The sequence below is a fragment of the Anomaloglossus baeobatrachus genome, chromosome 8, assembly GCF_048569485.1.
Source record: "Anomaloglossus baeobatrachus isolate aAnoBae1 chromosome 8, aAnoBae1.hap1, whole genome shotgun sequence".
NCBI classification, from domain to species: domain Eukaryota; kingdom Metazoa; phylum Chordata; class Amphibia; order Anura; family Aromobatidae; genus Anomaloglossus; species Anomaloglossus baeobatrachus.
The window spans coordinates 30,679,583-30,707,383 of NC_134360.1; the positions used below are offsets into that span (position 1 = coordinate 30,679,583).

The window sequence follows — 27,801 nt, forward strand, 5'->3', positions numbered from 1 at the left end:
GATGCACATTGACACCATCTGCAGCAAGATGAACCTGCAGGGTGGTCTGTGGATTGTCCTTGACTGTTCTCACCATTTTTCTTCTCTGCCTTTCTGATATTTTTATTGGCCTGCCACTTGTGGGCGTAACAAGAACTGTACCTGTGTTCTTCCATTTCCTTTCTGTTCCTCAGAGTGGAAATTTTAAAGAGTGGAAAGTTTAAATCTCTGAGACAACTTTTTGTATCCTTCCCCTGAACAACTATGTTGAATAATCTTTGTTTTCAGATCATTTGAGAGTTGTTTGAGGAGCCCATGATGCCACTCTCGATAGGAGATTCAAATACGAGAACAACTTGCAAGTGGCCACCTTAAATACCTTTTCTCATGATTGGATACACCTGCCTATGAAGTTCAAAGCTCAATGAGGTTACAAAACCAATTTAGTGCTTTAGGAAGTCAGTAAAAAGTAGTTAGGAGTGTTCAAATCAAGAAATTGATAAGGGTGCCCATACTTTTGCACCGGTCAAATTTTGTTTAAATGCGGATTGCACATTTTCTGTTAGTACAATAAACCTCATTTCAATCCAGAAATATTACTCAGTCCATCAGTTATTAGATATATGAAACTGAAATAGCTGTTGCAAAAACCCAAATTGTTATAAAGAAAAAAGGTTAACATTAATAGGGGTGCCCAAACTTTTTCATATGACTGTACATCATTCTAACAAACTGTATATAAGAACCCAGGTCGCTGTGTAGAACATAAAAATGACTTTATAATACTCACCTAGGAGGTCGCTTCGGTGCAGACTGGTCGGATGGGTGTCTCTGTTTTCTGGGTGCGGTGCCTCCTCTTTCGGATATCTTTGTCCTCCTTCTTCTGAAGCCTGGGTGCATGACACGTCCTACGTCATCCACACTAGCCGGCATTGAGGTCCTATGCAGGCACACTTTGATCTGCCATGAGAAGGCAGATCAACGTATTGTAGTGCGCCTGCGCAGGACCTCAATGCCGGCTAGTGTGGATGACGTAGTATGCGTCATGCACGCCGGCTTCAGAAGAAGGAGGACAAAGATGGCCGAAAGAGAAGGCGTCGGTACCAGAGAATGGAGCCACTTATTCTACCAGTCTGCACCGCACCGACCCTTAGGTGAGTATTAAGTGATTTTTATGTTATACACAGCGGCCTGGGCTCTTATGTACAGTATGTTAGAATGCTGCATATAAGAGCCCACTGGTGGTGGCCGCAACTTATAGTTGCCAAATCTGGTGACAGGTTCCCTTTAAAGAAGGATTTGGGTAGTTTCCATTCCAAAAAACCCTAACAAAATAAATCAGTGTCGGCATATCCATGAAATCTCTTCAAAACCCCTTTTGGAAACAAAAAACTCACAAAAAGCCTAAAAAACACCTCTGTGTGCTCAAAGCCTTATAGTGGTCTCACATTTAGCGACAAAGGCCACTAGAATCTTAATATTTAACGGCATGAAGATGTTTAGAGCAACGTATCGTAAAAAGGATAACAAAAATGTACATTGTGTTAAAAAGGGAACTTCAAATTAGCTTGGGTCGAGAATATCGATACATAGAACCACAAAGAGTAACAAATTGCTTCTTTGGAATCTTCTTTCTTCTACGCTATGCCTCATTTTCACTTCATCGCTGAATAATAAAAAATGGGCAGACTATATTATTTCCAGATCGTTTTATATTTTTGAAAGAAATATTTGCCGTCTCTCGGTTTTGCTCTGATGAAGCAGTTTGTTTGAACATCACTAGTCATTAGGTAATGTCAACACCACTTTCAGAATATTTTACTAGGAAACAAATCAGGGCCATTATCTAGTGGTACTTGGCCAAAATGATACATTATTCAAAGTGTTGGAGGCAGCGGCCAGTATTATCGCTTTTGGATAGTAATGGAAATACTGCAGTAAAGCTGCTCAGACCATGATAGATGAACTATAGGGAGAAAAAACTGGCAGTAGAATGGTTAAAAAAATGTCCGTAGTGTCAGCAGAACAGCTTTTACAGGGCACATAGGGGAATCTAAGATTTTCAGGTTCTAGTAGTCTCCAACCTGTGGTCCTCAAACAGTTGGATAACTACAACTCCCAGCATAATTTGACAGCAGGCAAACTTTTCTCATTTTGAGGAGCCAATGTGTCTATGTAGTATGACACCTATTTCAATGGCAAGTACTTGTGTAATGCTTCATTTCCCCTGTGGGGGTGCTGCAAGAAATTACATCGGCTGCTCGGTTTCACCATAGTTCACACTGATCTCAACACTGTTAGCCTACTGTTTGTTGCCTGCTCCCCAGGCAAGGGAAGAATTGCTACCCCTATCCTTGTAATTATAGTGCCTCTTTAAAACATATAATGCCCCCCGAGTCCTCAGTGTCCCCCTAAAACAAATATCCCCTGAGTGTCCCACCAGCACAGGAAGAGAGCGCCATCTTTAATTCTGAATCCTGGTGTGCACTTTCACCCCACTCTGTTCAACTCTGTTCTCACAAATAGTGGCATGGCTCTGACTGCCCTACACAGGCACAGCTCTGACTGCCCTACCTAAGCACAGCTCTGACTGCCCTATCCAGTCACAGCTCTGACTGCCCTACCAATGCACAGCTCTAACCACCCTACCCAGGCACAGCTTTGACTGCCCTACCCAGGCACAGCTCTGACTGCCCTACCCAGGCACAGCTCTGACTGCCCTTCCCAGGCACAGCTCTGACAGCCCTACCAAGGGACAGCTCTGACAGCCCTACCAAGGCACAGCTCCGACAGCCCTACCAAGGCACAGCTCTGACAGCCCTACCCAGGCAAAGCTCTGACTGCCCTACCTAGGCACAGCTCTGACTGCCCTACCCAGGCACAGCTCTAACTGCCCTTCCCAGGCACAACTCTGACAGCCCTACCAAGGGACAGCTCTGACAGCCCTACCCAGGAACTGCTCTGACAGTCCTACTGAGGGATAGCTCTGACAGCCCTCCCCAGGCAAAACTCTGACAGCTCTAGCCAGGCACAGCTCTGACAGCTGGTGTGTAATGACCGTGGTCGCAGAGGTCCCCAATGCAACCAGGCCCGGTGGTGTAGGGAGTCCGAAGGGGCCCCATTCACTGATTCATATGGATGCACGCATCCAGCTAAAATACTTCAAAGCATAGAGACCCGTCGGGTCCCTGCACTGTGATGGGTCGGCCGCTGATTAAGGCCATGAATATTCATTTCTCCCCACACACACAATCCTGCGTATGGGGAGCAGAGAATATGCTGACAGCTGCTGATGCTGTAGGTGGCCGCGCATGACACTGACATCATGTGATGCTCCGCTTACATGCTGGTCAGTTGCCGGCATGCTAGCGTCGCAGGAGACGCCAGGAGAGCGCAGGGTAGATGAGTAGAACCGTTTATTATTATTATTATTATTATTATTATTATTATTATTATTATTGTTGTTATTTTATTTGTTTTACTGTGTGCGGCGGGGTGGGGGGCTGTAAACCAGGATGGGAGGCTATATACCATAATGGGGGCTATACACCAGGATTGAGGACTATACACCAGAATGGAGGGCTATATACCAGGATGAAGTTGCTATACACCAGGATGAGGTGACTACATACCAGGATGAGAGGGCTATATTCAAGAATGGGGCACTATATACCAGGATGAGATGTCTATATACCAGGATGAGGTGACTATATACCAGTATGAGGAGACTGTATACCAGGATGAGGTGACTATATGCCAGGATTATGTGACTATAAACCAGGATGAGGTGGCTATATTCAAGGATGGGGCACTATATACCAGGATGAGGTGACTATATACCAGGATAAGAGGGCTAAATTCAAGAATGGGGCGCTATATACCAAGATGAGGTAGCTATATCCCAGGATGAGGTGACTATATCCCAGGATGAGGTGGCTATATACCAGGATGAGGTGGCTATATACCAGGATGAGGTGACTATATACCAGGATGAGGTGGCTATATACCAGGATGAGGTGGCTATATACCAGGATGAGTTGACTATATACCAGGATGAGGTGACTATATACCAGGATGAGGTGACTATATACCAGGATGAGGTGACTATATACCAGGATGAGGTGGCTATATACCAGGATGAGGTGACTATATACCAGGATGAGTTGACTATATACCAGGATGAGGTGGCTATATACCAGGATGAGGTGACTATATACCAGGATGAGGTGACTATATACAGTACTTTGCTGGTACTGTAAAAAACAGTGCTTTATTAGCATGGGTTTGCATAAAACCAAGGCAAATCCGTAGCTAAAAAAATGCAACAAAAACTTACCAAAAAAGCCCTGTGTGAACATAGACTAAGGAGATTTCCTGCCACAAGATCAGGTTTTGGTCAGGACCAAAAACGCCCTGTGTGAACATAGCTTTACAATTACAAGTGGACCTTTGAAGGCAACCATAATGCTGGTGTGACCTCTTGGCGAAAATGAGTTTGACACCCCTGCGGCCTAAATAATTTAATCATAAATGGTGGATGGGTTGTACAACCCTCAGTCATTGAAAACTAAATAGGGTACTTGTTACAACAGAGCGGACCACTTTGCCCCTGTAGCTCTACCATGAACTTTTGAAGTCTATGCCGGTTAATAATTATGAGGAGTTAAAACAAACTAAATTTTATATTAAAATTGAGCAATGATTAAAAAAACTAAAGGTCAGCCATATAAAACTGTGTAAAAGAAAACCTTCTTTTGTTGCCCCTAGCAACCAATCACAGAGCAGCTTTCATTTTACCAGAGCTGTTTGAGCACTGAAACAAGAGCTTTGATTGGTTGCTATGGACAACAAAGGTAGTTTCTCCTTTAGGCCTTGTTTACACATAGATATTTGAGGCAGTCTAAAGTTTTCCAACAAAAACTGCTTCAGAAAATGCTACTTTTTCTTTTCAAACAGATTTTCTTTCCCTGAAGAGGCTTTTGAAGGATTTTGGAAGATTTTTCTTCCCTGAAATGCTTTCAATTGAACCGTGCTTAGTTTGAAGTAGATTTCATCCGGATCCTTTTCAAATAAAGTGACATACATTTTTTTTTCCAACTTCTTACAAAAAAAAAAAAATGCTCTAAAAACTCCTTATACAGGAACGATAATTTCCCATGGAAATGAATAAGAAGCAGGAATAAGCAAATCTGACGAAATGCGAATTCTTAAAATTCACTTGAATTTGGCCCGGAAATTTTATTCACATTCAATAATATAGATGTGAATTGAATTTGCTGTTTAAAGTCCTTTATTATTCCCTGAGACCCCAGAACATAGTAAATATAGGGTTAAAAATACAGATATGATTCTTGCCGCTTCCCGAACCTTGCCTATTCTGCCATGAAGCTTTAGTCACTTTTCAGGGCTTTTCAGCAACTTTGGCATTGACTCGATCTCATGATGTAATGACCTATTGACAGCAAAACGTAACGGTGACCACTCGCTGCTTATTCTTCTTGACCTTTCTGCAGCCTTCGACACTGTTGACCACCATCTCCTTCTCTCTATGCTCCATTCTATTGGCCTAAAGGACACTGTGCTTTCCTGGTTCTCTTCCTATCTTTCTGGCCGCTCGTTCAGTGTATCATTTGCTGGCTCCACATCTTCTCCTCTTCCTCTCACTGTTGGGGTCCCTCAAGGTTCAGTCCTTGGCCCTCTTCTGTTCTCCCTCTACACTGCCCCAATTGGACAGACCATCAGCAGATTTGGCTTTCAGTACCATCTTTATGCTGATGACACACAGCTATACACCTCATCCCCTGAGCTCACCCCCGCTGTACTACAGAACACAAGTGACTGCCTGACTGCAGTTTGCAACATCATGTCTGCTCTCTATCTGAAACTTAACCTTTCCAAAACTGAACTTCTTCTTTTCCCTCCATCTCCCAACCTTCCTAAACCTGACATCTCCCTCTCTGTGTGTGGCACAGCGATAAGTCCTAGGCCGCAGGCCCGCTGTCTGGGGGTTATACTTGACACTGATCTCTCCTTCACCTCCCACATACAATCTCTTGCCCGCACCTGCCGCTTGCACCTTAAGAACATCTCTAGAATCCGCCCCTTTCTCACAATGGAAACGACAAAAACCCTCACCGTGGCCCTGATCCACTCTCGCCTTGACTACTGTAACTCTCTATTAATTGGTCTCCCCCTAACTAGACTCTCCCCTCTACAGTCCATCCTTAATGCAGCAGCCAGGGTCACCTATCTGGCTAACCGCTACTCGGACGCCTCTGCGCTGTGCCAGTCATTGCACTGGCTGCCCATATATCACAGGATCCAATTCAAACTGCTTGTTCTCACCCACAAAGCTCTCCACAATGCAGCACCCTCCTACATCTCCACCCTCCTCTCTGTCTATCATCCCACCCGTTCTCTACGCTCTGCAAATGACTTTCGACTAACATCCACACTAATTCGAACCTCCCACTCCCGAATCCAAGACTTCTTCCGAGCTGCACCAAACCTCTGGAACGCTCTACCCCAAGAAGTTAGGACAAATCACAACTTACTCAGCTTCAGACGCTCCCTAAAAACGCATCTTTTTAGGGCGGCCTATCACACTCCCTAGCCAAACTAATTTCACATAATCCCTCTACAACTTCTCAGAACATAACCCCACGTCAAACTCCTTGGCACCCAAATGCATCTCAAGGCTCTTGCCAACTGGTCCAGGAAGCCATCATCTATCCCCCATGAGCTGGCTGGATTGTCATTTTAAATAAACACTTGTACCTTGCCCCTCCCCCCATCTCATTGTAGATTGTAAGCTCTCACGAGCAGGGTTGCCATTTTTCCTTTTAAATATTGTAGCCTCTATAATTGTTACTTGTTTGTATATGTTTATGTATATGATATGTATATGTTCCTCCTGAATTGTAAAGCGCTGCGGAATATGTTGGCGCTATAGAAATAAAGATTATTATTATTTATTATTATGTAATGGCAATGCAAGTCATGGCATCGTTTGAGGCCTAGTCAGCGATTAGACCTCATGGAACGACATGATTTGCATCTCCCCACAATGATATGGTGTCCTCATCCCACAACTAGGGATCGCGACTGGGCCTGGGGGTACAGGGGGTCCGCCGGACCCATCCTCTGCTTTAGGCTGGACTCACACGAGCCTATGGCATGTGATGTGAGAGCATCGGATGCGATATGCTGACCCCCGGCTCAGGCTCTGCTGCGAGCGTGAGCCGAGTGTCATGCGACTGTGACCTGATCTTGTGATCGAGTCACAGTTGCAAAGCTGAGGGCGGGCACTTCGGAGGAGATGGAGGGGTTAATCCCCCCATCTCCTCCATTGTCAGCCTGTGCGTATATCGCACTGCACTGGGATAACATCCCAGTCTGATCTATCTCTCGCACCCATTCACTTGAATGGGTGCGAGTGATACGGCTCTCGCAGAAAATCGCAGCATGCTGCGACTTTTCTCGTATCCAGATTCTGGATGCAAGAAAAGCTGACCAACTGCTCTCCCTCATTGACTAACATTGGTCAGAGTGCAAGGTGAGATTTTCTCGCATTACACTCATCCGATTGCAACGCTCGTGTGAGCGTGCCCTTAGCTGAATGTTCGTCCAAGGCCGCACATTCAGCTGAAATGCATTGCAGTGCAGAGACCCATTGGGGTCCCTGCACTACGATACACACTGGCAGCCAAAAAGAAGACGACAGCTTTCAGCGGCGTCCTCATGACTGACGGTATGGCATTGCTATAGCACAGACACCGATGAAAGCTGCCGTACAGTACGGGGCGACTTAGTTTTGTCCCAAAACTGCATTCAAATCCTTATGCCAGTAAAGTCAAAGAGAAACCTGAAGTTTTTTGCACACTGCTTTTTGTTTATTGGTTCGGTGGCTGACCCCCACCATGCCATGCACACCTGGTTTGGTTTGAAAATGTCTTCTGTTTCTATCAAAATTAAATATTGGTGGCTGTTCACACTCAGCCACCGCACCCTTTTCCACAGGCTTTGTTAATTAAGCACCTGGGCTTGTTCCGCCTTTGGGCCTGTTCCGCCTTTATTCATGGACCCTAGTCTTGCACTGTGAGGGCCAGTTCTGACATTGTCCCAGTGTGTATGGCTTCGCTGCTCATGCTGGGACCTGGACTGCCTTTATTCACGGTTGCCTCTCCTTGCAATCATGGAAGCGGTTTCTGAAATGTTACAGGTATATGTGTTGCTTTAATATGGTTCTGCTTTTAATGAATTTTTGAGGCTGCATGGCACAATGGAAATATTAAATATAAAGTAGGACCCCCCATTCAGATTTGCCGTGACGTGGCAGGGGTGGCTCAAATTATTGATCGATTGTTTGCTAAAAATCTCATTTTGCATTATAGTACAGTTGGAATAATTTGTGAATTTACACTTTTAATTGTTTGCATGCCATTCTCAAGCGGTGCGGGCTCCCCCCCTTTCTGTTGCTTTTTTTCCATTGCAGATTTTACGCAGCATTTCAATTCTTTCAGCGTTTTTGTATCATTTTTTTCCAGCCCAAAATGTATTGAAAATGCATTAAAAGGGCGGGAAAAATGCACACATTTTTCTGCCAAGAGATGCTGTTTCGGAGCAGAAATTTCTGCAACCAAATTCTTAACGTGCACACATAGACTTAAGGGTGCTTTACACGCTGCGACATCGCTAGCGATAGCACCCGCCCCCGTCGTTCGTGCGACATTTGGTGATCGCTGTTGTAGCAAACATTATCGCTACGGCAGCGTCACACGCACATACCTGTTCAGCGATGTCGCCGAACAATCCCTCCTTCAAGGGGGAGGTGCGTTCGGCGTCATAGCGACATCACTGCGGCGTTACTAAGCGGCCGCCCAATAGCAGAGGAGGGGCGGAGATGAGCGGGACGTAACATGCCGCCCACCTCCTTCCTTCCTCATTGCCAGTGGACGCAGGTAAGGAGATGTTCATCGTTCCTGCGGTGTCACACATAGCGATGTGTGCTGCCGCAGGAACGACGAACAACATCGTACCTGCAGCAGCAACGATATTATGAAAAGGAGCGACGTGTCAACGATCAACGATTTTTGACGCTTTTGCGATCGTTGATCGTCGCTTCTTGGTGTCACACGCTGCGATGTCGCTAACAGCGCCGGATGTGCGTCACTAACGACATGACCTCGACGATATATCGTTAGCAATGTCGCAACGTGTAAAGCCCCCTTAAGATGCTTTTAAAAAATGGGACCCGAAATGTTGTCTTATCCATGCCATTACCGCGTCTTCCCTTCTCTTTCGGAGTCACCGTTGCGTGGCCTCGGTGTAAATTAAACTGAAGATGTTCTAAAAGGAGAGAATTTTTTTTTCCCCTTTCCTTTCAATATATTTGTTCATTTCATATTTGTCACTGGTTTGTTTGCTAATTTTCATTTGCAGGCGTCACTTCTCGCAGCTAACTGGGTGCCTCAATGGGCCACTGATTTCTTTGAAATGACAGGCTGTAAATATGCATAAAAAAAGCATTGCAATTAGCGCGTGTGTGGTTCAGTGCTGCTTGATTTCATTGGCAAGTTTACCCACTGTGTTGATAAGCTACATTATCTAGAAAATTGGCCACTGAAAAACAGCACCTTTGATTGCCAGCGAAAGTTTCAGATAACAGGGTGCTGAAGGGAATTATAATTGAGGTTGAATATGTTAACCGGGGTGTCACATGCTCCTTAGAAGCGCTAATTTATCAGCATGTTGGAATTTTTATTAACATTTGGAAAGCGTCCCTGCCACACTAATGAACTACAATTGGCAGTTCAGATTTTAGTTACTGTCATCTATAAGAAGTTAAATGGAATTTCATTGTCGGCACAGATATGTAAATTTATTTGTTCCGGGGGCTACACAAATTATACATTGCACACAACACAAATATGACGCCGAGGAGAGATAGCGCCAATCAGTGTCAGCTACATCCGTGCCTGCCGCCGGTGAAATTGAAGTTTTATTGTGTCCGGTTCTCATTAATAAAATGGGATGTTAATGCCGTTTGTACATTTTAATGGGAAATCATTGTTTTAATCGAGGTTGTCAAGGCTGTAGGAGGGGTGGGGGTCTCGGTGAGGAGATTGGAGTCTTCCTCCCCGCTGTACCGAGGCTTCAACTTTATTATGTGCTTAGTAAACTGTCCGCGTCCTCCAATGGTTTAAGGGAGATGAGAATAGAAGGGTTTGGTGGATAAAAGGGGATGCATTTTGGTATTTTTAGGCAAATTAATTGAGCAGATCGATTTGGAACTAATCAAATACGCAACGAATTTCCATCAAAGTTTGGATGATAATGTGTCCGAATTTTTGGAGATTCAATTTGTCCATTATGTGCTTAGTAAACTGTCCATGTCCTCCATTGCTTTAAGGGAGATGAGAATAGAAGGGCTTGGTGGAGAAAAGGGGACATATTTTGGTACTTTTCGGCAAATTAATTGAGCAGATCAATTTGGAACTAATCAAATACGCAACGAATTTCCACCAAGGTTTAGATGATAATGTATCCGAATTTTTGGAGATTCGATTTGTCCATTATGTGCTTAGTAAACTGTCCACATCCTCCATTGCTTTAGCGGAGATGAGAATAGAAGGGTTTGGTGGATAAAAGGGGATGCATTTTGGTATTTTTAGGCAAATTAATTGAGCAGATCGATTTGGAACTAATCAAATACGCAACGAATTTCCATCAAAGTTTGGATGATAATGTGTCCGAATTTTTGGAGATTCAATTTGTCCATTATGTGCTTAGTAAACTGTCCATGTCCTCCATTGCTTTAAGGGAGATGAGAATAGAAGGGCTTGGTGGAGAAAAGGGGACATATTTTGGTACTTTTAGGTAAATTAATTGAGCAGATAAATTTGGAACTAATCAAATACGCAACGAATTTCCACCAAGGTTTAGATGATAATGTATCTGAATTTTTGGAGATTCAATTTGTTCATTATGTGCTTAGGAAACTGTCCATAACCTCCATTGCTTTAGGGGAGAGGAGAATGGAAGGGTTGGGGGAGGAAAGGGGACGTACTTTGGTATTTTTAGGCAAATTAATTGAGCAGCTCGATTTGCAACTAATCAAATACTCAACAAATTTCCACCAAAGTTTGGATGATAATGAATCGAAATTTTTGGAGATTCGATTTGTACATTATGTGCTTAGTAAACTGTCCGCGTCTTCCATTGCTTTAGGGGAGATGAGAATAGAAGGGTTTGTGGAGGAAAAGGGACGTATTTTGGTATTTTTATGCAAATTAAATGAGAAGATCGATTTGGAACTAATCAAATACTCAACTAATTTCCACCAAAGTTTGGATGATAACGTGTCCGAATTTTTGGAGATTTGATTTGTCCACCTTTTTACTGGACTCTGCGGGTTGGGAAGGGGTTAAAAGAAACAATAAAGTGGTATACTCATTCTCCTGGCCCTCCACATACCTTTCTCACCGTCTCTCCTCTTCAGCCCTCTTCCCATTCCAGGCCAATGGAAGACCTTTCCCGCCACTGCCAGGTACTACCTTCACTCCTCTCCGGCTCACTTCCCATTCTAGGCCAATGGTACTGTTGTTCTTCATTAAACGAACCCATGGGGCACGGTGCATGTTATTGATGTGGGGGCTAGTGAAGAATGACCGTGCCAAAGGCCCAGAAAGAGAAGAAGATTTGATTGAGAGGATGGAGGAGCTGATTAGAAGACCTTTCCCACCACTGCCAGGTACTCCCTTCGATCCTCTTAGGCCCTCTTCCCATTCCAAGCCAATGGTACTGTTGTTCTCCACTAAACAAACCTATGGGGCACAGTGCACATCATTGATGTGAGGGCTAGCGAAGAATGAAAGTGCCAAAGGCGCAGAAAGAGGAGAAGATTGGATTGAGAGGATGGAGGAGCCGATTAGAAGACCTTTCCTGCCACCGCCTGGTACTCCCTTTGCTCCTCTTTCCATTCCAGGCCAATGGTTCTGTTATTCTTCACTAAACAAACCCTTTGGGCACAGTGCACGTTATTGATGTGGAGACTAGTGAAGAATGACAGTGCCAAAATCCCAGAAAGAGAAGAAGATTGGGTTGAAAGGATGGATGACCTAATTAGAAGACCTTTACTGCCACTGCCAGGTACTTTCTTCGCTCCTCTTTGGCCCTCTTCCCATTCCAGGCCAATGGTACTGTTATTCTTTACTAAATAAACCCTTTGGGCGTGGTGCATGCTATTGATGTGGGGGCTAGTGAAGAATGACAGTACCAAAGGCCAAGGAAGATAAGAAGATTGGATTGAGAGGATATAAAAGCCGATTAGAAGACCTTTCTCGCTACTACCAGGTACTCCCTTTGCTTCTTTTCCCATTCTACGCCAATGGTACTGTTATTATTATTATTATTTATTTATAGAGCACCATTAATTCCATGGTGCTGTACATGAGAAGGGGGTTATCCTTCATTAAACCCATGGGGCGTAGTGCACATTGTTGATGCGGGGGCTAGTGAAGAATGACAGTGCCAAAGGCCCAGAAAAAGAAGAAGATTGGATTGAGAGGCTGGGGGAGCTGATTGGAGGACCGTCTGTGGCAGGAGAGGTGTGGGGAGAGCTGAGGAGAGGTGAGTGATTATTTTTTTTAAACATTTTTTTTACACCCTATGCATTCAGCACTCTGAGATCTCCTAGGACTATACCCAATCCATTTTAAGCTCTTAAATGCAAATAGAGCATTTTTAATGTCCAAATGACCTCAACATATATGGCTATGAATAACCGGAGAGTATAACAAAGACACTATCTGCATTATTTATTCCATGTTTTAAAGCTTCTTCTTCGCATCTTGATTCTACTCATTATCAAGATTCACCATAAAATGTTTTTTGCATTCCCTGCCTTGGCTTTTATACTGGCTATGACAGTACCTTCTGATTGGCTGTGCTATACCGTGTGATGTCATAGCTGCAAGGCATTTTGGGCAGCCAGCGTGTCTACAACTGATGTTATAGTAAGCCTTCTCTGGCTGATGCTATCTTCTGCTCTGTATAATATGGCGGATGAAAAATTTTATGGCGATTTGCACAAATTGAATTTGCCAGGTCCATCGCATTTCCTAAAACTGAACACAAATTCGATTTGTGATGCCCTGGACCCCAGGGGTCACAGGTAATTACATCAACCACATACACACACACCCCCCTCCCCTGTGAGGTCACACACATGTCACCCGAAAGGGAGACCTGATGCCTCCCTCAGGGCTAGTAAAGCACAGCAGGTGGGCGGAGTCAGGCGGAAAGGCACGCCCACCGAGGAGACTACTGTCCTGGGGCAGGAAGTGCAAACACATAAGTTTTGAGTTGACAGTGAGTGGTAGTGGAGCAGCTGTCAGGGACCCGGGTAGGAGCCTGGGCCCCTTGTAAACGTCAGGCAGGCAGACGGTGGTGGCTGTCTGCAGGAGTACCAGTACAGCAACCGGCGGAACCGTATGGACCGGGCCTGGGTTGGAGCCCGCCGGTCCTGAACCGGGGAGTCAACCGTGTACCGGAGCACCAGAAACCAGGTACTCTGACCCCATCCTAGCTTAGAAGCCACTGAGTATAGGCAAATTGACTGATTGCTGGCTGGACCTCATGGGTTCATCCACACCCAAAGTCCCGAAAGAAGACAAAATCCCACAGAGACCGGGTGAGCGCCACAGCCAAGGGCCAAACACCTGACGGGCCAGCGCCTGCGGGCAACAGAGGGCTCCTCCGGCAGCTCAACGCCGGGGAGCAGGCTACCACTGCTCAGGCAGGGGAGCCGAAACACAACATTCAGAGGTGCACGGGAAAAGGGGCCACCATCGACCCCACAGGGGACACCTGCAGCCGGCCGCGGGAACCGACCACATCTGAATTTTGGTTTACCAGTGACTCAGAGTGTGAATCAATCGTGAGTACACCAGTGCCATCTGGGCATGACACTACACCGCGGCACGGCACCCTGCACCCCGACAACAACATCAGCGCTCCAGTCCCCAACTGCGCCGGGGCCCCGGGACACACTGCCCCTACCCACGGAGGGGCTAACATCTAGGCTGCGGCCGCAACACCGATCCCGGACGAGCCCGCCTTCACTCCAGCCGCAGCGGTGGTGCATCCCGTCACCACGACCTGTGGGTGGCGTCACAACCCATTGGACAACAGCGCGGCCCTCCCCGGCTGCGTGCCTCGTCCCACACCACCACCACCACCACCCCGCTACCTCTCCCTTCTAAGAGAGCGACATGGCCCCCGGTCCGGAGGCGCTCGTGCCACCGACAACCCGAGCCCGGACCTCGAGCGGCTCGGCCCGAGCAAGCGGAGGAAGCGGCTGGGCCCGTCTCAGGGCGGTACAGATTCATAATTAATTATAATTGGTTCTGAAAAATCTGGCTGAGAACAATCATTTTTGCCCATCATTTGGAAACCTTTGAGAATTGATCAGTTGGGTTTGAAATGTGATTTTGTCGAATTGACGAGGATAAAAATAAATTGATTCTCGATCAGATTAATCAATTCACTCACCTCTTTATCACCCATTTAGCAGTTCCTTAGCATTTGTTAAGATCTCTGCTTGCTGTGAGTGAGAATTTTGCGTAGTGCCCCATTACTGCCACTTTTATTGATTGATCTGGTCCCATAGTGAGATGTCTATTTATCAGATATCATTACTACATAATTTATTTTACTGAGTGCAATCAGGAATAAGTAATGAGATTTAAGTGATGATGTGATTGCAGGGGAAGATATTTTGCTTTGCTCAGCACCCTTCCTGTCCAGTAGATCTAGAGAAGCACATATTGACCAATCATTATTTATTTATTATTTCCTATATAATGTCCATAAAATAGTGTTACTTATAAAACTTTATTTTATACATCGTATTATGTTACAATTTTTTTTTTTATTATTATTATTATTATTATTATTTATCTATTTACTAGCTGTAGTACCCAGCATTGCCTGGGATAGTAAATAAGTGTCTCCCTCTCTCTCTCTGTATCTGTGTGTCTCTGTGTCTCTCTGTCTGTCTCCGTCTCTGTCTGTGTGTCTCTGTGTGCGTCTGTCTCTATGTGTGTCTGTCTCTGTCTCTCTGTCTCTGTCTGTCTCCGTCTCTGTGTGTCTCTGTCTCTCTGTCTCTCTGTCTCTGTCTGTCTCCGTCTCTGTGTGTCTCTGTCTCTCTGTCTGTCTCTGTCTGTATCTGCATGTATCTGTCTCTCTATCCGTCTCTCCACCAATATTATATTACCTCACACATAAGCTTCTAATACTAATAATGTCCTTCGTTGCCTATAGTATCCAATCACAGCTCCTATTAATAACCTGTAGCTCCCAGCTCCATTGACTTTAATGTAAGCAGGTTTTTTGGAGAGTAACTGTAAAGCGCAGGGTTAAATTTCCCCCTTAAAATGTAGTCTATGACGTTCCCTGAGTCAAGTGAGGTGTCTGTGCAAAATTTCAAGATTGTAAATGCGACGGTGCAAATTCCTTTAGTGGACATACACATACACACACATACACACACACACACACACACACACACACACACACATACATACATACATACATACACACATACACACAATTACATACATATGGAACATACATGCATACACACACATACACACATACATACATACACACATACCTACACACATGCATACATACACACGTACATACATACATACATACATACATGCACATACATAAACACATACACCCACATACATACACCTACATACACAAACACATACATAGATACACACATACACACAAATACACATACATACACACATACACAAATACACACATACATACACACATCCTTACATACACACATACATACACACACCTACATACACACATACATATACACACACATACACACATACACAGATACATACACACACACACACACATACATATACACACACATACACAGATACATACACACACACACATACATATACACACACATACACACATACACAGATACATACACACACACACACATACATATACACACACATACACAGATACATACACACACACACACACACACAAATACACACACATACATACACATATACTCATACACACATGCATACAGACATACATACACTCAGCTTTATATATTAGATTGATATTAATAATAATAATATGTATTACTATTATTATTATTATTATTAATAATAATAATTACAATAATATTTGTATAATATAAGCTATTGTAGCCTTTCATCTGATTTTTGTAAAGAGGATTAGGAATACATATTGCAATTTCAAACTAATTAAAATCAGATTTTTTTTTTATGCTAATTTGACTCATTGATCTAAATTAATGGCTATTTTTGGTAAATATTGTTGATTTTTTTTGTGCCTATTTTTGTGGTCCTTTTCTAAAAAGGATTGCCACCATAAGTAAAGTGGCTATAGGGGTTGCAATTCCACCAATACCGAAAAAGGTATGAAGGAGCCTAAAAGGTCCCTTTTGCCCAGACTAATAGCATTAGAGACCCATAATACTTTGGGGCCTTGTGACAAAAAGTATATTGGAGCCCATGAGATTCACGTCATACCAATGTTGGCACCACTTAAAACTGTTGGGACTCTGCCAGCTCCAGATTAATGAGGGTTTTTGTCTACCAGACCCAATCGAGCTGCAGTTTGTGCCACTGGCGGACACAGACAGAAAAGGCCCAAGGTGCAAGAACAGTATATGAGCCCTTTGCAAACCAAGAGCTCCTCAAAATGTAGAATTCCACCTGCTTTGCTTTGGAGCTAGAAATGGGCCCCCTTACTTCTTGGGCTCCTGTGCAAGAACAGTATGTGGGCCCTTTGCAATCCAAGAGCTCCTCATGATGCACAATTTCTCCTGCTTTGGAGGTAGTGGTGGCCTTCTTACTTCCTAGGTCCCTGTAGAGCCGCATAAGGAGCACCAATGTTATATCCGCCCCTGGTTTGGGCTTTAGAACCGCTCTAGTCTTCTTACTAAAACTAAAAAATTAAGTTGAAACTATTGTTGGCCATACTGACGTTTTTCGGTCTTGTAGTCATCTACTGACCTACCGTTAATGCCATAATGTAGCCAAGACCATGACATGGCCCACGGGCAAAACTGATGGGTTTAGTGATATTGAAAGATACCTTTTATTAGTAAAAAAAAATATGAAAGAATATTCTCAAAACATTCTTATTTATAATAATTTAGATGTTTTTGTCTCTTTGCTCTTTGTTGCAGGGGCATTGTGGATACTCCACTTATCCATTCAGAAGCCTTACAGCCGCTCGTGTCACGTTGGTTGGCCGATATCCCAGCTGGGCGACTGGCACAAGTCACAGATCTGCAGGCCGCCGTGGTGTATTTGGCGTCAGAAGCTTCGGATTATATGACCGGACACAATTTAGTTATTGAAGGGGGCCAGAGTCTGTGGTAGAACATCTTTTCTAACATTGACGAGCAAGTCCACTGTCAATCAAAGAATAATGGGGTTATATATGATGGGAAATGCTTAGTTTAAAGGGGACCTAGGTCAAAAGTGAGCAATTTTTGGTCTTAGTTTATTCCTGCTGCTCCTCTGAGTAACATGTGTATTTTTTTCATTTTTATGGCCTTCACAAGGGGGGGGGGGGGGGGTGCTAGTAATAATTCATGGTAGCTTAAAGACATGCCCCTGAGGACCCTGTAAGCCACGCCATCTCGAAAAACATTCACAAGCACCACTAAATACAAAAGCCCGTATCTCTGGACCCATATGGTACATTTAAAAACAAACTAACAGATAACTCAGTGGATCAGCGAAAATAAAATAGGAGCAAATGCCAGGCACTTTTGATCTGGTGATACGTCTTTTTTTATTTTACTAATTCATTTAGTATTCAATTTCAATTTTCTCTTTAGACAATATTTTTTCCAATAAATGCATTTTTTAGACTGGCGCTAGATATACAGTATATTTAAAAGGAACTTGTCATATTTAAAATATTAATATCATGTCACTAGCATTCACAGGTTACATCTTTTATTCTAGTGGATTTACTTTCTTTTACTGCTGAAGGGGTTAAGGACTTTTTCCCCTCTGGCTGAGATTACTCTTAATCTTAATCACAGCTGCAGCTTTTTGTCATCATACCCTTCCACTATATATACCCACTCCTGGCTTTACTCCATTCCAGTGATAGATATTCTCTATACTGATCACAATGAAGGAGCTCATCTTTGCATGGCTGTTGTGTCGTTGCAGTTGCAAAGTTTCGTGCTGAAGAAACCAAGGAATACTTTTTGTTGTGTCTTTCCCCACCAGTTTGTCTTACCTTACTTGTGTTATTTTATTGTAGTAGTGGGACTAGTGTCCTACTGACCAATATCCTAGTCAGAGTAAGTTCAGGGTCAGCAAGGACCTAGGCATGTGACGGAGCACAGGCGGAAGGACCCATCTAAGGATGTGAGGGAGTGTAGGGATCAGCTACAGGTGAGAGTAAGGTGGTGACCGCTCTCCCTATTTCCAGGGTCTTCGCTTAGCTACGCCACTGTACCCAGCCATGATAAAGCCCGATAGCTGGGGGCTGGTATTCTCAGGCTGGGGAGACCCATGGTTATTGCCCCCCCAGCCTAGAAATAGTAGCTTGCAGCTATCCAATATTGCCACATCCATTAGATGCGACAATCCCAGCACTTTACCCGGTTCTTCCCATTACCTTGGTGCGGTGACAATCGGAGTAATAAGGTGTTAATTGGAGCTTACAGCTGCCACTGGACCCTGGATTAGTAATGTGGGGTGTCTATGAGACCCCCCCATTACTAATTTGTAAGTTAAAGTAAATAAACACAAACACTGAAAAAAGCCCCTCTTTCACCATTTTATTAATTCCCAAATTACCACTTCAGGTCCAATGCAATCGACATGAGGTCCCATGACGATTCCAGATCTGCTATATTACTGAAGGCACAGCGCGCGATCATAGTAAGTGATAGATCACTGGAATCACACTCTCTGCCCCTTCATTATGTTGCTTTCAGTAACAAAACTCATTGACAGATTCATATTAAATATGGCTGACACCTAACCTACAGTATCTACATACAAATACACAGATACATTTGATGTTCATTCCTTTACAGCAGGCAGATAGAGTTTGGCTTAAAAAAAAGTATAAGAGAAATAAGTTTTGTAACTTTCAATGCTTTTTATGCTGTTATCTTAAAAAGACTCAACAATCTGTATAGAGCAGGGTCTGAGTCATTTCTCTGCATAGGTTTAGTAAATCTAATATAATCAGGAGCTTTACATACTGTACTTCGGATGCAAAGCTCCAAATCTGCTGCATAGACAAAGATTTACTACAACATGCTTGTCACTCTGCACTACTGAAGTTACTGAAGCCACAGATAATACAACTTCAGAGTGCAGTTTAGCAAGCAACCACTAGGGGTCAGCAGAGAAGTCAGTAATCCGAGTCAGCAGCAAGAGGTCTAAGACAGAAGCACGGGGAGAGACAAATCGTGGTTGGGAGCTAGCACCACATTATGGGTGTCAGGTCCGAGCATTCCTATATGAACGGTGTCCTGGAAAGTGGATTGGTCATCGTGGGCCAGTTGAATGGCTACCAAGATCTCCCGATCTGACCCCCTTAGACTTTTATCTTTGGGGTCATCTGAAGGCAATTGTCTATGCTGTGAGGATACAAGATGTGCAGCATCTGAAGCAAAAGATACTGGAAGCCTGTGCTAGCATTTATTCTGCGGTGTTGCTATCAATGTGTCACGAGTGGGAGAAGAGGGTTGCATTGACAATCCAATACAATGGACAGCACTTTGAACACATTTTATAAGTGGTCATAAAATTGTAAATAACTAATTAACGAATAAACGTACGTTAAAACCAAACACACCATTGTTTTTCTTGTGAAATTGTAATACTATTGTATGTTTCGAGGATTTCGATAGCGTTAGGGCAATGACAGCCAGAGACGAGTTTGTGGTACAAGATGTTTATGATATGTACCACGGTAGATACACAACGGAACAAACACAGCAGAACAAACACAGCAGAACAAACACACGAAATACCTTCCCGAAACGGAGCGGAGGGAATTCCCGGGGCCACGCACCGGACTCCCCCAGGGAGACCACCAGAGCGAACCCCTATACAGGGACTGTCCGGCAATCAACCCCGGAAGGCCTAAATGCGCCGCAGCCGGGACACAAGGGGCAAGCGGTAAAGTCCAGAAGTGTCCGTACGGAATGAAAGTCCAGAATGGTTACGAACCGGAAGAAACCGGGCAGACGTGCTGACCAAAGACGGCAGACGGAGTCCGGGCACAGTTTGAAGAAACCGGGTGTGGTCCAGAGTCGGTCGGTAGATTTTCAGGAGGATCCAAAGGTAATCAAGTAGCAGCAGCAGTAAAGCAGGAGCACACAGCAAGCAGTATACTCAGGCACTGGACTAGGCTTAGAGGCGGCCTTTTAAGCAGCTGCACAGGAAGTAGGGCAACAGAACATAAAACTCCATGTTAACCGAGGGCAAGCTCTTTCAAAAGAGGACTGGAAAACCCGGAAACCTGACAGAAATGCTCAATAAGTTTGATGTGTTACATGACCCTCTTCCCATTGGAAAAAATAAATTTGAATCCAAAATGGCTGAGTTCAAAATGGCCGCCATGGTCACCACCCATCTTGAAAAGTTTCCCCCCTCCCATATACTAATGAGCCACAAACAGGAAGTTGATATCACCAACCATTCCCATTTTATTTTGGTGTATCCATATAAAAGGCCCACCCTGTATAATGAAGCAGTATGCAGAAAGATCATTAGCTCCTCCTAGTGGACAGTGCATGCAGTCTGCATGTTAATCTTTAGGATTATTTCAGCTCTGTATCACAAAAGCATCTATAATTCCATAAAGATATTTTAACGATCAAATCAATGTAAACTTTGGACCTATAAAGTACATAATGCTAAAAATAGAGATTCACTTTTCATTAGTTTTTGAAGATTTATTTTTTTAAGCTTTTTTCTTCCTTTTATATATATATTTTTTATATTGTTAAGTGCATCATAATTTCATATACTGACCTCCTGGTGATAAAGAAAGTCAGACAATCAGGAAAAGCAGAGCTGCAGTGTAAAGCAGAGGGAAAATTAAGTGGTCCTTTGTGAGCAAGGGTATTGTCAGAACCTCCTTGGATCACATAAAATGTATCTGCATGTGCTAATGGGCTCCGCTACTGCCTCTGTGAGAACTGCAATCATGCAATACAGGCTGCAATAAATGTCCCACATTATCTGCTGACTGTATATAGAGAATTTATAAAGCCACAGATTTAGCGTCAGAATTACTGCTGGATTGGTTCATATAATAAGCATCGGTCTGGCCCACCGGGACACTGGGCAATGCCCTGGTAGGCCCCAGGCCTTGGTTGGCGCCTGAGCTTGGACATAAGTGGGCCCGCTGGCAGAGGCACTGCTAGGGTCAAAGATTCGGGGGTTTTACCCTGAACGTCTTGCCCAAAGCTCTGCGCTCTATCACTGCCCGTCTTCTAAGCCGCGGAGCTGCTACAGGCCTGCAGCTTAGGAGACATCAGCATGCCCATGACGGCTGCGTGGTGATGTCATTGTATTACGTTGCTTCTGCAAGTCGCCATAGGAAAGGCGATGGAGGCTGTGGTGAGTATAAACCTTTTTTTATATTAATGTGTGTATGGCATGTGTGGAGGCTCCTGCTGTATATAGAAGGCAATGTGGGGGCTTCTGCTGTGTATAGGAAGCAATGCAGGGGGCTTCTGCTGTTTATAGGAGGCAATGTGGGGGCTACTCCTGTGTATAGGAAGATATCTATGGCTTATTCTTTGTATAGGGGGTATGTGGGGGCTTATGCTGTATATAGAGGCTATGTGGGGGCTCAAACTGTATATAGTGGTATTGTGGGGCTCATACTGTATGTAGCGGGTATGGTGGGGCTCATGTCATATATATATATATATATATATATATATATATATATATAGGCTGTGTGCTGGCTCAAACTGTATATAGGGGGTATGTGGGGGCTTATAATGTATATAGGGGCAACGTGAAGGCTCATGCTGTATATAAGGGGCTATGTGAGGGCTCATGTTTATATAGGAGACTATGTGGGGACTCATACTGTATATAGGGGCTATGTGGGGGCTCATACTGTACATAGCAGTATGTGTGGGGGCTCTTGTTGTTTATAGGGGCAATGTGGGGCTCATACTGCATATAGAGGGTATGTGGGAGCTCCTGCTCTATATATGGGGTATGTGGGGGGCTCCTGTTGTATATAGGAGGCTATGTGGGGGGTTCTGCTGCATTTAGGAGGCTATGAGGGGACTCAAGTTGTATATAAGAGGTCCTGTCTGATATACACAGCCAATCACAGCATGAAGCATTTTTTTTCTGATGCCGAATTGGCATGAGAAAAAACTGCTGGTCTACACTGATCTACATGCATTTTGGTTACTATTTATGATCATTATTGCAGTATTACTTGGTCCATATGTGTTGATATGATGTGTTCTGGTCATGGTATGGTGGTATTTGTCCCTTGTATGTGGTCTCATTCAATGATGTGGTGGTGATATGTGGTCTGGTCATGGTGTGGTAGAATGTGTCCCTTGTATGGGGTATTATTCAGTCATTATGTGGTGTTGATATGTGGTCTGGTCATAGTGTGGCAATATTTGTCCCCTGTATGTGGTATTATAGGTCTTGGTATAGTGGATTGTGTTGTGTATGGAGGTCATTTGTTCTTTCTGATATCAATAAGGGGAAGATTATTTATTTCCATTTGAGATTAAACACTTGGAAGTTTAACCCCTCTCTGTCCTATGACCGTTACATGTGCCATAGAGGTACTTACAGTGGGTTCTCCAGTGAAAACAAGTAATCACCTATCCACAGGATAAGTGATAACTTACTGATTGGTGAGGGGACCTGCACCAATTGGTAACATCTGAAACTTTTATCCACATTAGACTGGAGCTAATTTAAGACTTTACCACTGATTCATTCATTCCTTCAGTGGTTGTGAACTCTGCGTTTGTTTTTTCTGACAGCTCTCATAGAGGATGAATGGAGCTGTGGTCACATATTCGAGATGCCGTTGCATTTTAACATGGGGATAAAAGTGCCCTTTCAGGGATAAACGTTCCACATTCTTCCGATTGGTGCGGTTTCCAATGGTCGGATTCCACCAATTAATAAGTTATCACTGATCCTGTGGATCCCATGGACTTTTTCCACCAAAAAAACAGTTTAATGCAAACTATCAGAATTGTACATCCTAGTTATGGATGTGCACAGCTCCACTAAAACAGGGATAACGGCTAAAAGGTACAGTCGAACCTTGGTTTATTAGAACAATCCGTTCTGGGTCTGTGCTTGTAAACCAAGTTATTCGTCTAGCAAAGCAAAATTTCCCATAGGAAATAATGCAAGCTCAGACAATTCGTTCCACAACTTGATCAATGTCCCCTATTGTGCCATTCCACACATGCACAAAGACGCACGCACGCACACACACATATTATGCTCATCTTACCTTCCGTTCCATCGCCGGCCTCCCGGGTTCTTGTAGTTCGCCGGTATAGGATGTGTATCGAGTAACCATTGCGACCGATGCCGAAGCTTCCGCTGCGAGAGCGCTGACGTCAAAGGCAGGCGCTTCTTGCCTCTGATTGGTCAGTGCGCTGCCTTTGAGAAGCATCTGACAGCGGAAGTTCCTCCAGCATCGCGATGGTTACCCAATACACATCCTGTACCGGCGAACTACAAAAACCGGGAGGCCGGCGATGGAGCGGAAAGTAAGGTGAGCATAATATGTGTGTGCACGCGTGTTTGTGCGGACTGCAAGAGCGGGTCAGAGTGCGGAACCGGAAGTGTGTGCGGTGAGTATTTGCTCGTAAACTGAGTTACAAATTTACAGCAAGCTTTGCTCGTATAGCGAAATACTCGCACACCAAGTTACTCGTAAACCGAGGTTCCACTGCATTTGCATATAACTGTGGGGTGGGCCCCTAGAGTCAATTTCCCCTGTGGTCCCCAGTCCGACCCTCCATATAATAGAGACTTGCAGTTTTCTTATATACATCCTCCCAATCCGAGCTTTGAATGAAGACTAGATGCCTTTCTACATTTTTCCGCTAGGGGGAAACCTTTGCCTATTTTGTAATGATATCGTTCACGGCTTTTTTTTTTTTTTTAAAAAAAAAATTCTTTAATATCTCTTTAACTTTTACAATACTATATCGCCGCGTAAGTCAGCACCTCAGATATTTTTCTGTAAGTTTTCAACATTAATGTCAAATATCTTCTAATGAAAAAAAAAAAACAGATAATAGTCCCATACCCTAGAGACCCCACCACATTTAGGAAAAAATACAGCTTTTAATACCAATTAATACAATAATCCTTCAAAGCCAAATTGCTTAAACTTAAAAAAAAATAAAAAAAATAAAATAAATGCTTACACTTGATTTTGCATAATAAAAAATTCTTTCTTTTGTGTTGGGGGGTATAATATTGTTTATATCGGGATCACACCATGTTTTTGTGGTGTCCTTGACGTATCAGATTTAAAGAAAAGTAAATGGATACATTTGTATTCACATGGAATAAAGGTATCATTTAGACACATTTGTGCACATTTTTGATACTTTATAGAATGCAAAAGCCGAGTCTTCTGTACATTTTCTTTGTAAAAAAGGGATAAAAAATTGATTAATTTTTATAACATTGGCATCTATAGAAGCTATATAGTATTGTTATACTTTTGCATCTGTTTATTTTCATTCATTCTTTCCTTCGTTCCTTCATTTTGTGCTCTTCCTTCCCCAGAAAAAAAGTCATAAGATCTCCTGACATTCCCTCGCAACTTTTTTTTCAAGAAATGGCTGCAATATATATGTTAATTAAAAAATATACACAGTTAGGTCCAGAAATATCTGGACAGTGACCGAATCTTCATGATTTCAGCTCTGCAGGTCACTATTTTTCATTGAAAGGGAAGCTGAGATACAATTGAAGTGGAGACTTTCAGGTTTAATTTTAGAAATTGTAATCAAAGCCGCCTCATTTCAATAGTAAATGGACAAAGTAACTTTACTGTAAATAAAATGTTCATTTTTAACCCTTTGTAGATAATCTTTTGTAGCAATGACACCTGAAATATTTCCTTCATGGACGTCTCCATCGCTGGTCTCCTCCTATGTGAGGCTTTGCCGCCTTTATTACGGTGACTTCAGTTGTTGCTGCTTGTGGCTTTTTCTGCCTTAAGTTTTGTCTTCAATGTGAAATGCAGCTCAATGGGGTAAGATCTGGTGAGGATGCAACCATTGAGAAATATTCCACTTTTTGTTTTCGCAGGATGTTTTGGGTCATTGTCCCTCAGTCCTGTGAAGCGTCATCCAATCATTGCTGCAAGTTTTTGAATCTGAGCAGAATGTCTTGCTCTTTGCACTTCAGAATCAATCCGGCTGCTTCTGTCTTCAGTCTCATCATCAATAACCATTAGTGCCCAGGGCCATTGCTAGCCTTGCATGCCCGACCATCACACCGCCTCTGCTATGTGTTACAGAGGATGTGCTGTGGACAATGAGCCTTTGCAAGCCTTCTCCAGCCTTTCTTCTTCCATTATTCTGGTACAGGTTAATCTTAGTCTCATCCGTTCTCTACTGCTTTTCCACAACTGGGCGGCTTCTTTAGATGTGTTTTGGCAAAGTCTAGTCTGACCTATCTAATTTTATGGCACATTATTAGTTTGCATCTTGTGATGACCCCTCGGTATTTGCATCTTGTGGTGACCCCTCTGTATTTGCACCTTGTGGTGACCCCTCTGTATTTGCTCCATGTGGTGACTCCTCTGTATTTGCTCCTTGTGGTGACTCCTCTGTATTTGTCCCTTGTGGTGACTCCTCTGTATTTGTCCCTTGTGGTGACCCCTCTGTATTTGCACCTTGTGGTGACTCCTCTGTATTTGCTCCTTGTGGTGACTCCTCTGTATTTGCACCTTGTGGTGACCCCTCTGTATTTGCACCTTGTGGTGACCCCTCTGTATTTGCACCTTGTGGTGACCCCTCTGTATTTGCACCTTGTGGTGACCCCTCTGTAATTACACCTTGTAGTGACCCCTCTGTATTTGCTCCTTATGGTGACTCCTCAGTATTTGCACCTTGTGGTGACCCCTCTGTATTTGCTCCTTGTGGTGACTCCTCTGTATTTGCTCCTTGTGGTGACCCCTCTGCATTTGCACCTTGTGGTGACCCCTCTGTATTTGCTCCTTGTGGTGACCCCTCTGTATTTGCTCCTTGTGGTGACCCCTCTGTATTTGCTACTTGTGGTGACCCCTCTGTATTTGCCCCTTGTGATGACCCCTCTGTATTTGCCCCTTGTGGTGACCCCTCTGTATTTGCTCCTTGTGGTGACCCCTCTGTATTTGCTCCTTGTGGTGACCCCTCTGTATTTGCTTCTTGTGGTGACTCCTCTGTATTTTCTCCTTGTGGTGACTCCTCTGTATTTTCTCCTTGTGGTGACCCCTCTGTATTTGCTCCTTGTGGTAACTCCTCTGTATTTTCTCCTTGTGGTGACTCCTCTGTATTTGCACCTTGTGGTGACCCCTCTGCATTTGCTCCTTGTGGTGACCCCTCTGTATTTGCACCTTGTGGTGACCCCTCTGTATTTGCCTCTTGTGGTGACCCCTCTGTATTTGCACCTTGTGGTGACTCCTCTGTATTTGCTCCTTGTGGTGACCCCTCTGTATTTGCACCTTGTGGTGACTCCTCTGTATTTGCTCCTTGTGGTGACCCCTCTGTATTTGCTCCTTGTGGTGACCCCTCTGTATTTGCTCCTTGTGGTGACCCCTCTGTATTTGCTCCTTGTGGTGACCCCTCTGTATTTGCCTCTTGTGGTGACCCCTCTGTATTTGCTCCTTGTGGTGACCACTCTGTATTTGCTCCTTGTGGTGACCCCTCTGTATTTGCACCTTGTGGTAACCCCTCTGTATTTGCCTCTTGTGGTGACTCCTCTGTATTTGCTCCTTGTGGTGACTCCTCTGTATTTGCTCCTTGTGGTGACCCCTCTGTATTTGCACCTTGTGGTGACTCCTCTGTATTTGCACCTTGTGGTGACCCCTCTGTATTTGCTCCTTGTGGTGACCCCTCTGTATTTGCTCCTTGTGGTAACTCCTCTGTATTTTCTCCTTGTGGTGACTCCTCTGTATTTGCTCCTTGTGGTAACTCCTCTGTATTTTCTCCTTGTGGTGACTCCTCTGTATTTGCTCCTTGTGGTGACCCCTCTGTCTTTTCTCCTTGTGGTGACTCCTCTGTATTTTCTCCTTGTGGTGACTCCTCTGTATTTTCTCCTTGTGGTGACCCCTCTGTATTTGCACCTTGTGGTGACCCCTCTGTATTTTCTCCTTGTGGTGACTCCTCTGTATTTGCTCCTTGTGGTGACTCCTCTGTATTTGCACCTTGTGGTGACCCCTCTGTATTTGCTCCTTGTGGTGACTCCTCTGTATTGCTCCTTGTGGTGACTCCTCTGTATTGCTCCTTGTGGTGACTCCTCTGTATTTGCACCTTGTGGTGACCCCTCTGTATTTTCTTCTTGTGGTGACTCCTCTGTATTTGCTCCTTGTGGTGACCCCTTTGTATTTGCACCTTGTGGTGACCACTCTGTATTTCCTCCTTGTGGTGACCCCTCTGTATTTGCACCTTGTGGTGACTCCTCTGTATTTGCTCCTTGTGGTGACCCCTCTGTATTTGCTCCTTGTGGTGAC

At 44.0% G+C, this 27,801-nt stretch overlaps 1 protein-coding gene across 1 annotated transcript in view; it reads left to right on the forward strand.

The window, feature by feature from the left end:
• LOC142249440 (uncharacterized) overlaps nt 1–19,836 on the forward strand; it is a 107,090-nt gene extending 87,254 nt beyond the window's left edge. The window contains exon 11 of the mRNA XM_075321096.1: nt 17,249–19,836. Coding sequence (XP_075177211.1) covers nt 17,249–17,444 — 196 coding nt within the window. The 3' untranslated portion in view covers nt 17,445–19,836. The remainder of the gene's footprint in view (nt 1–17,248) is intronic.
• Nucleotides 19,837–27,801: the final 7,965 nt, after the last annotated feature.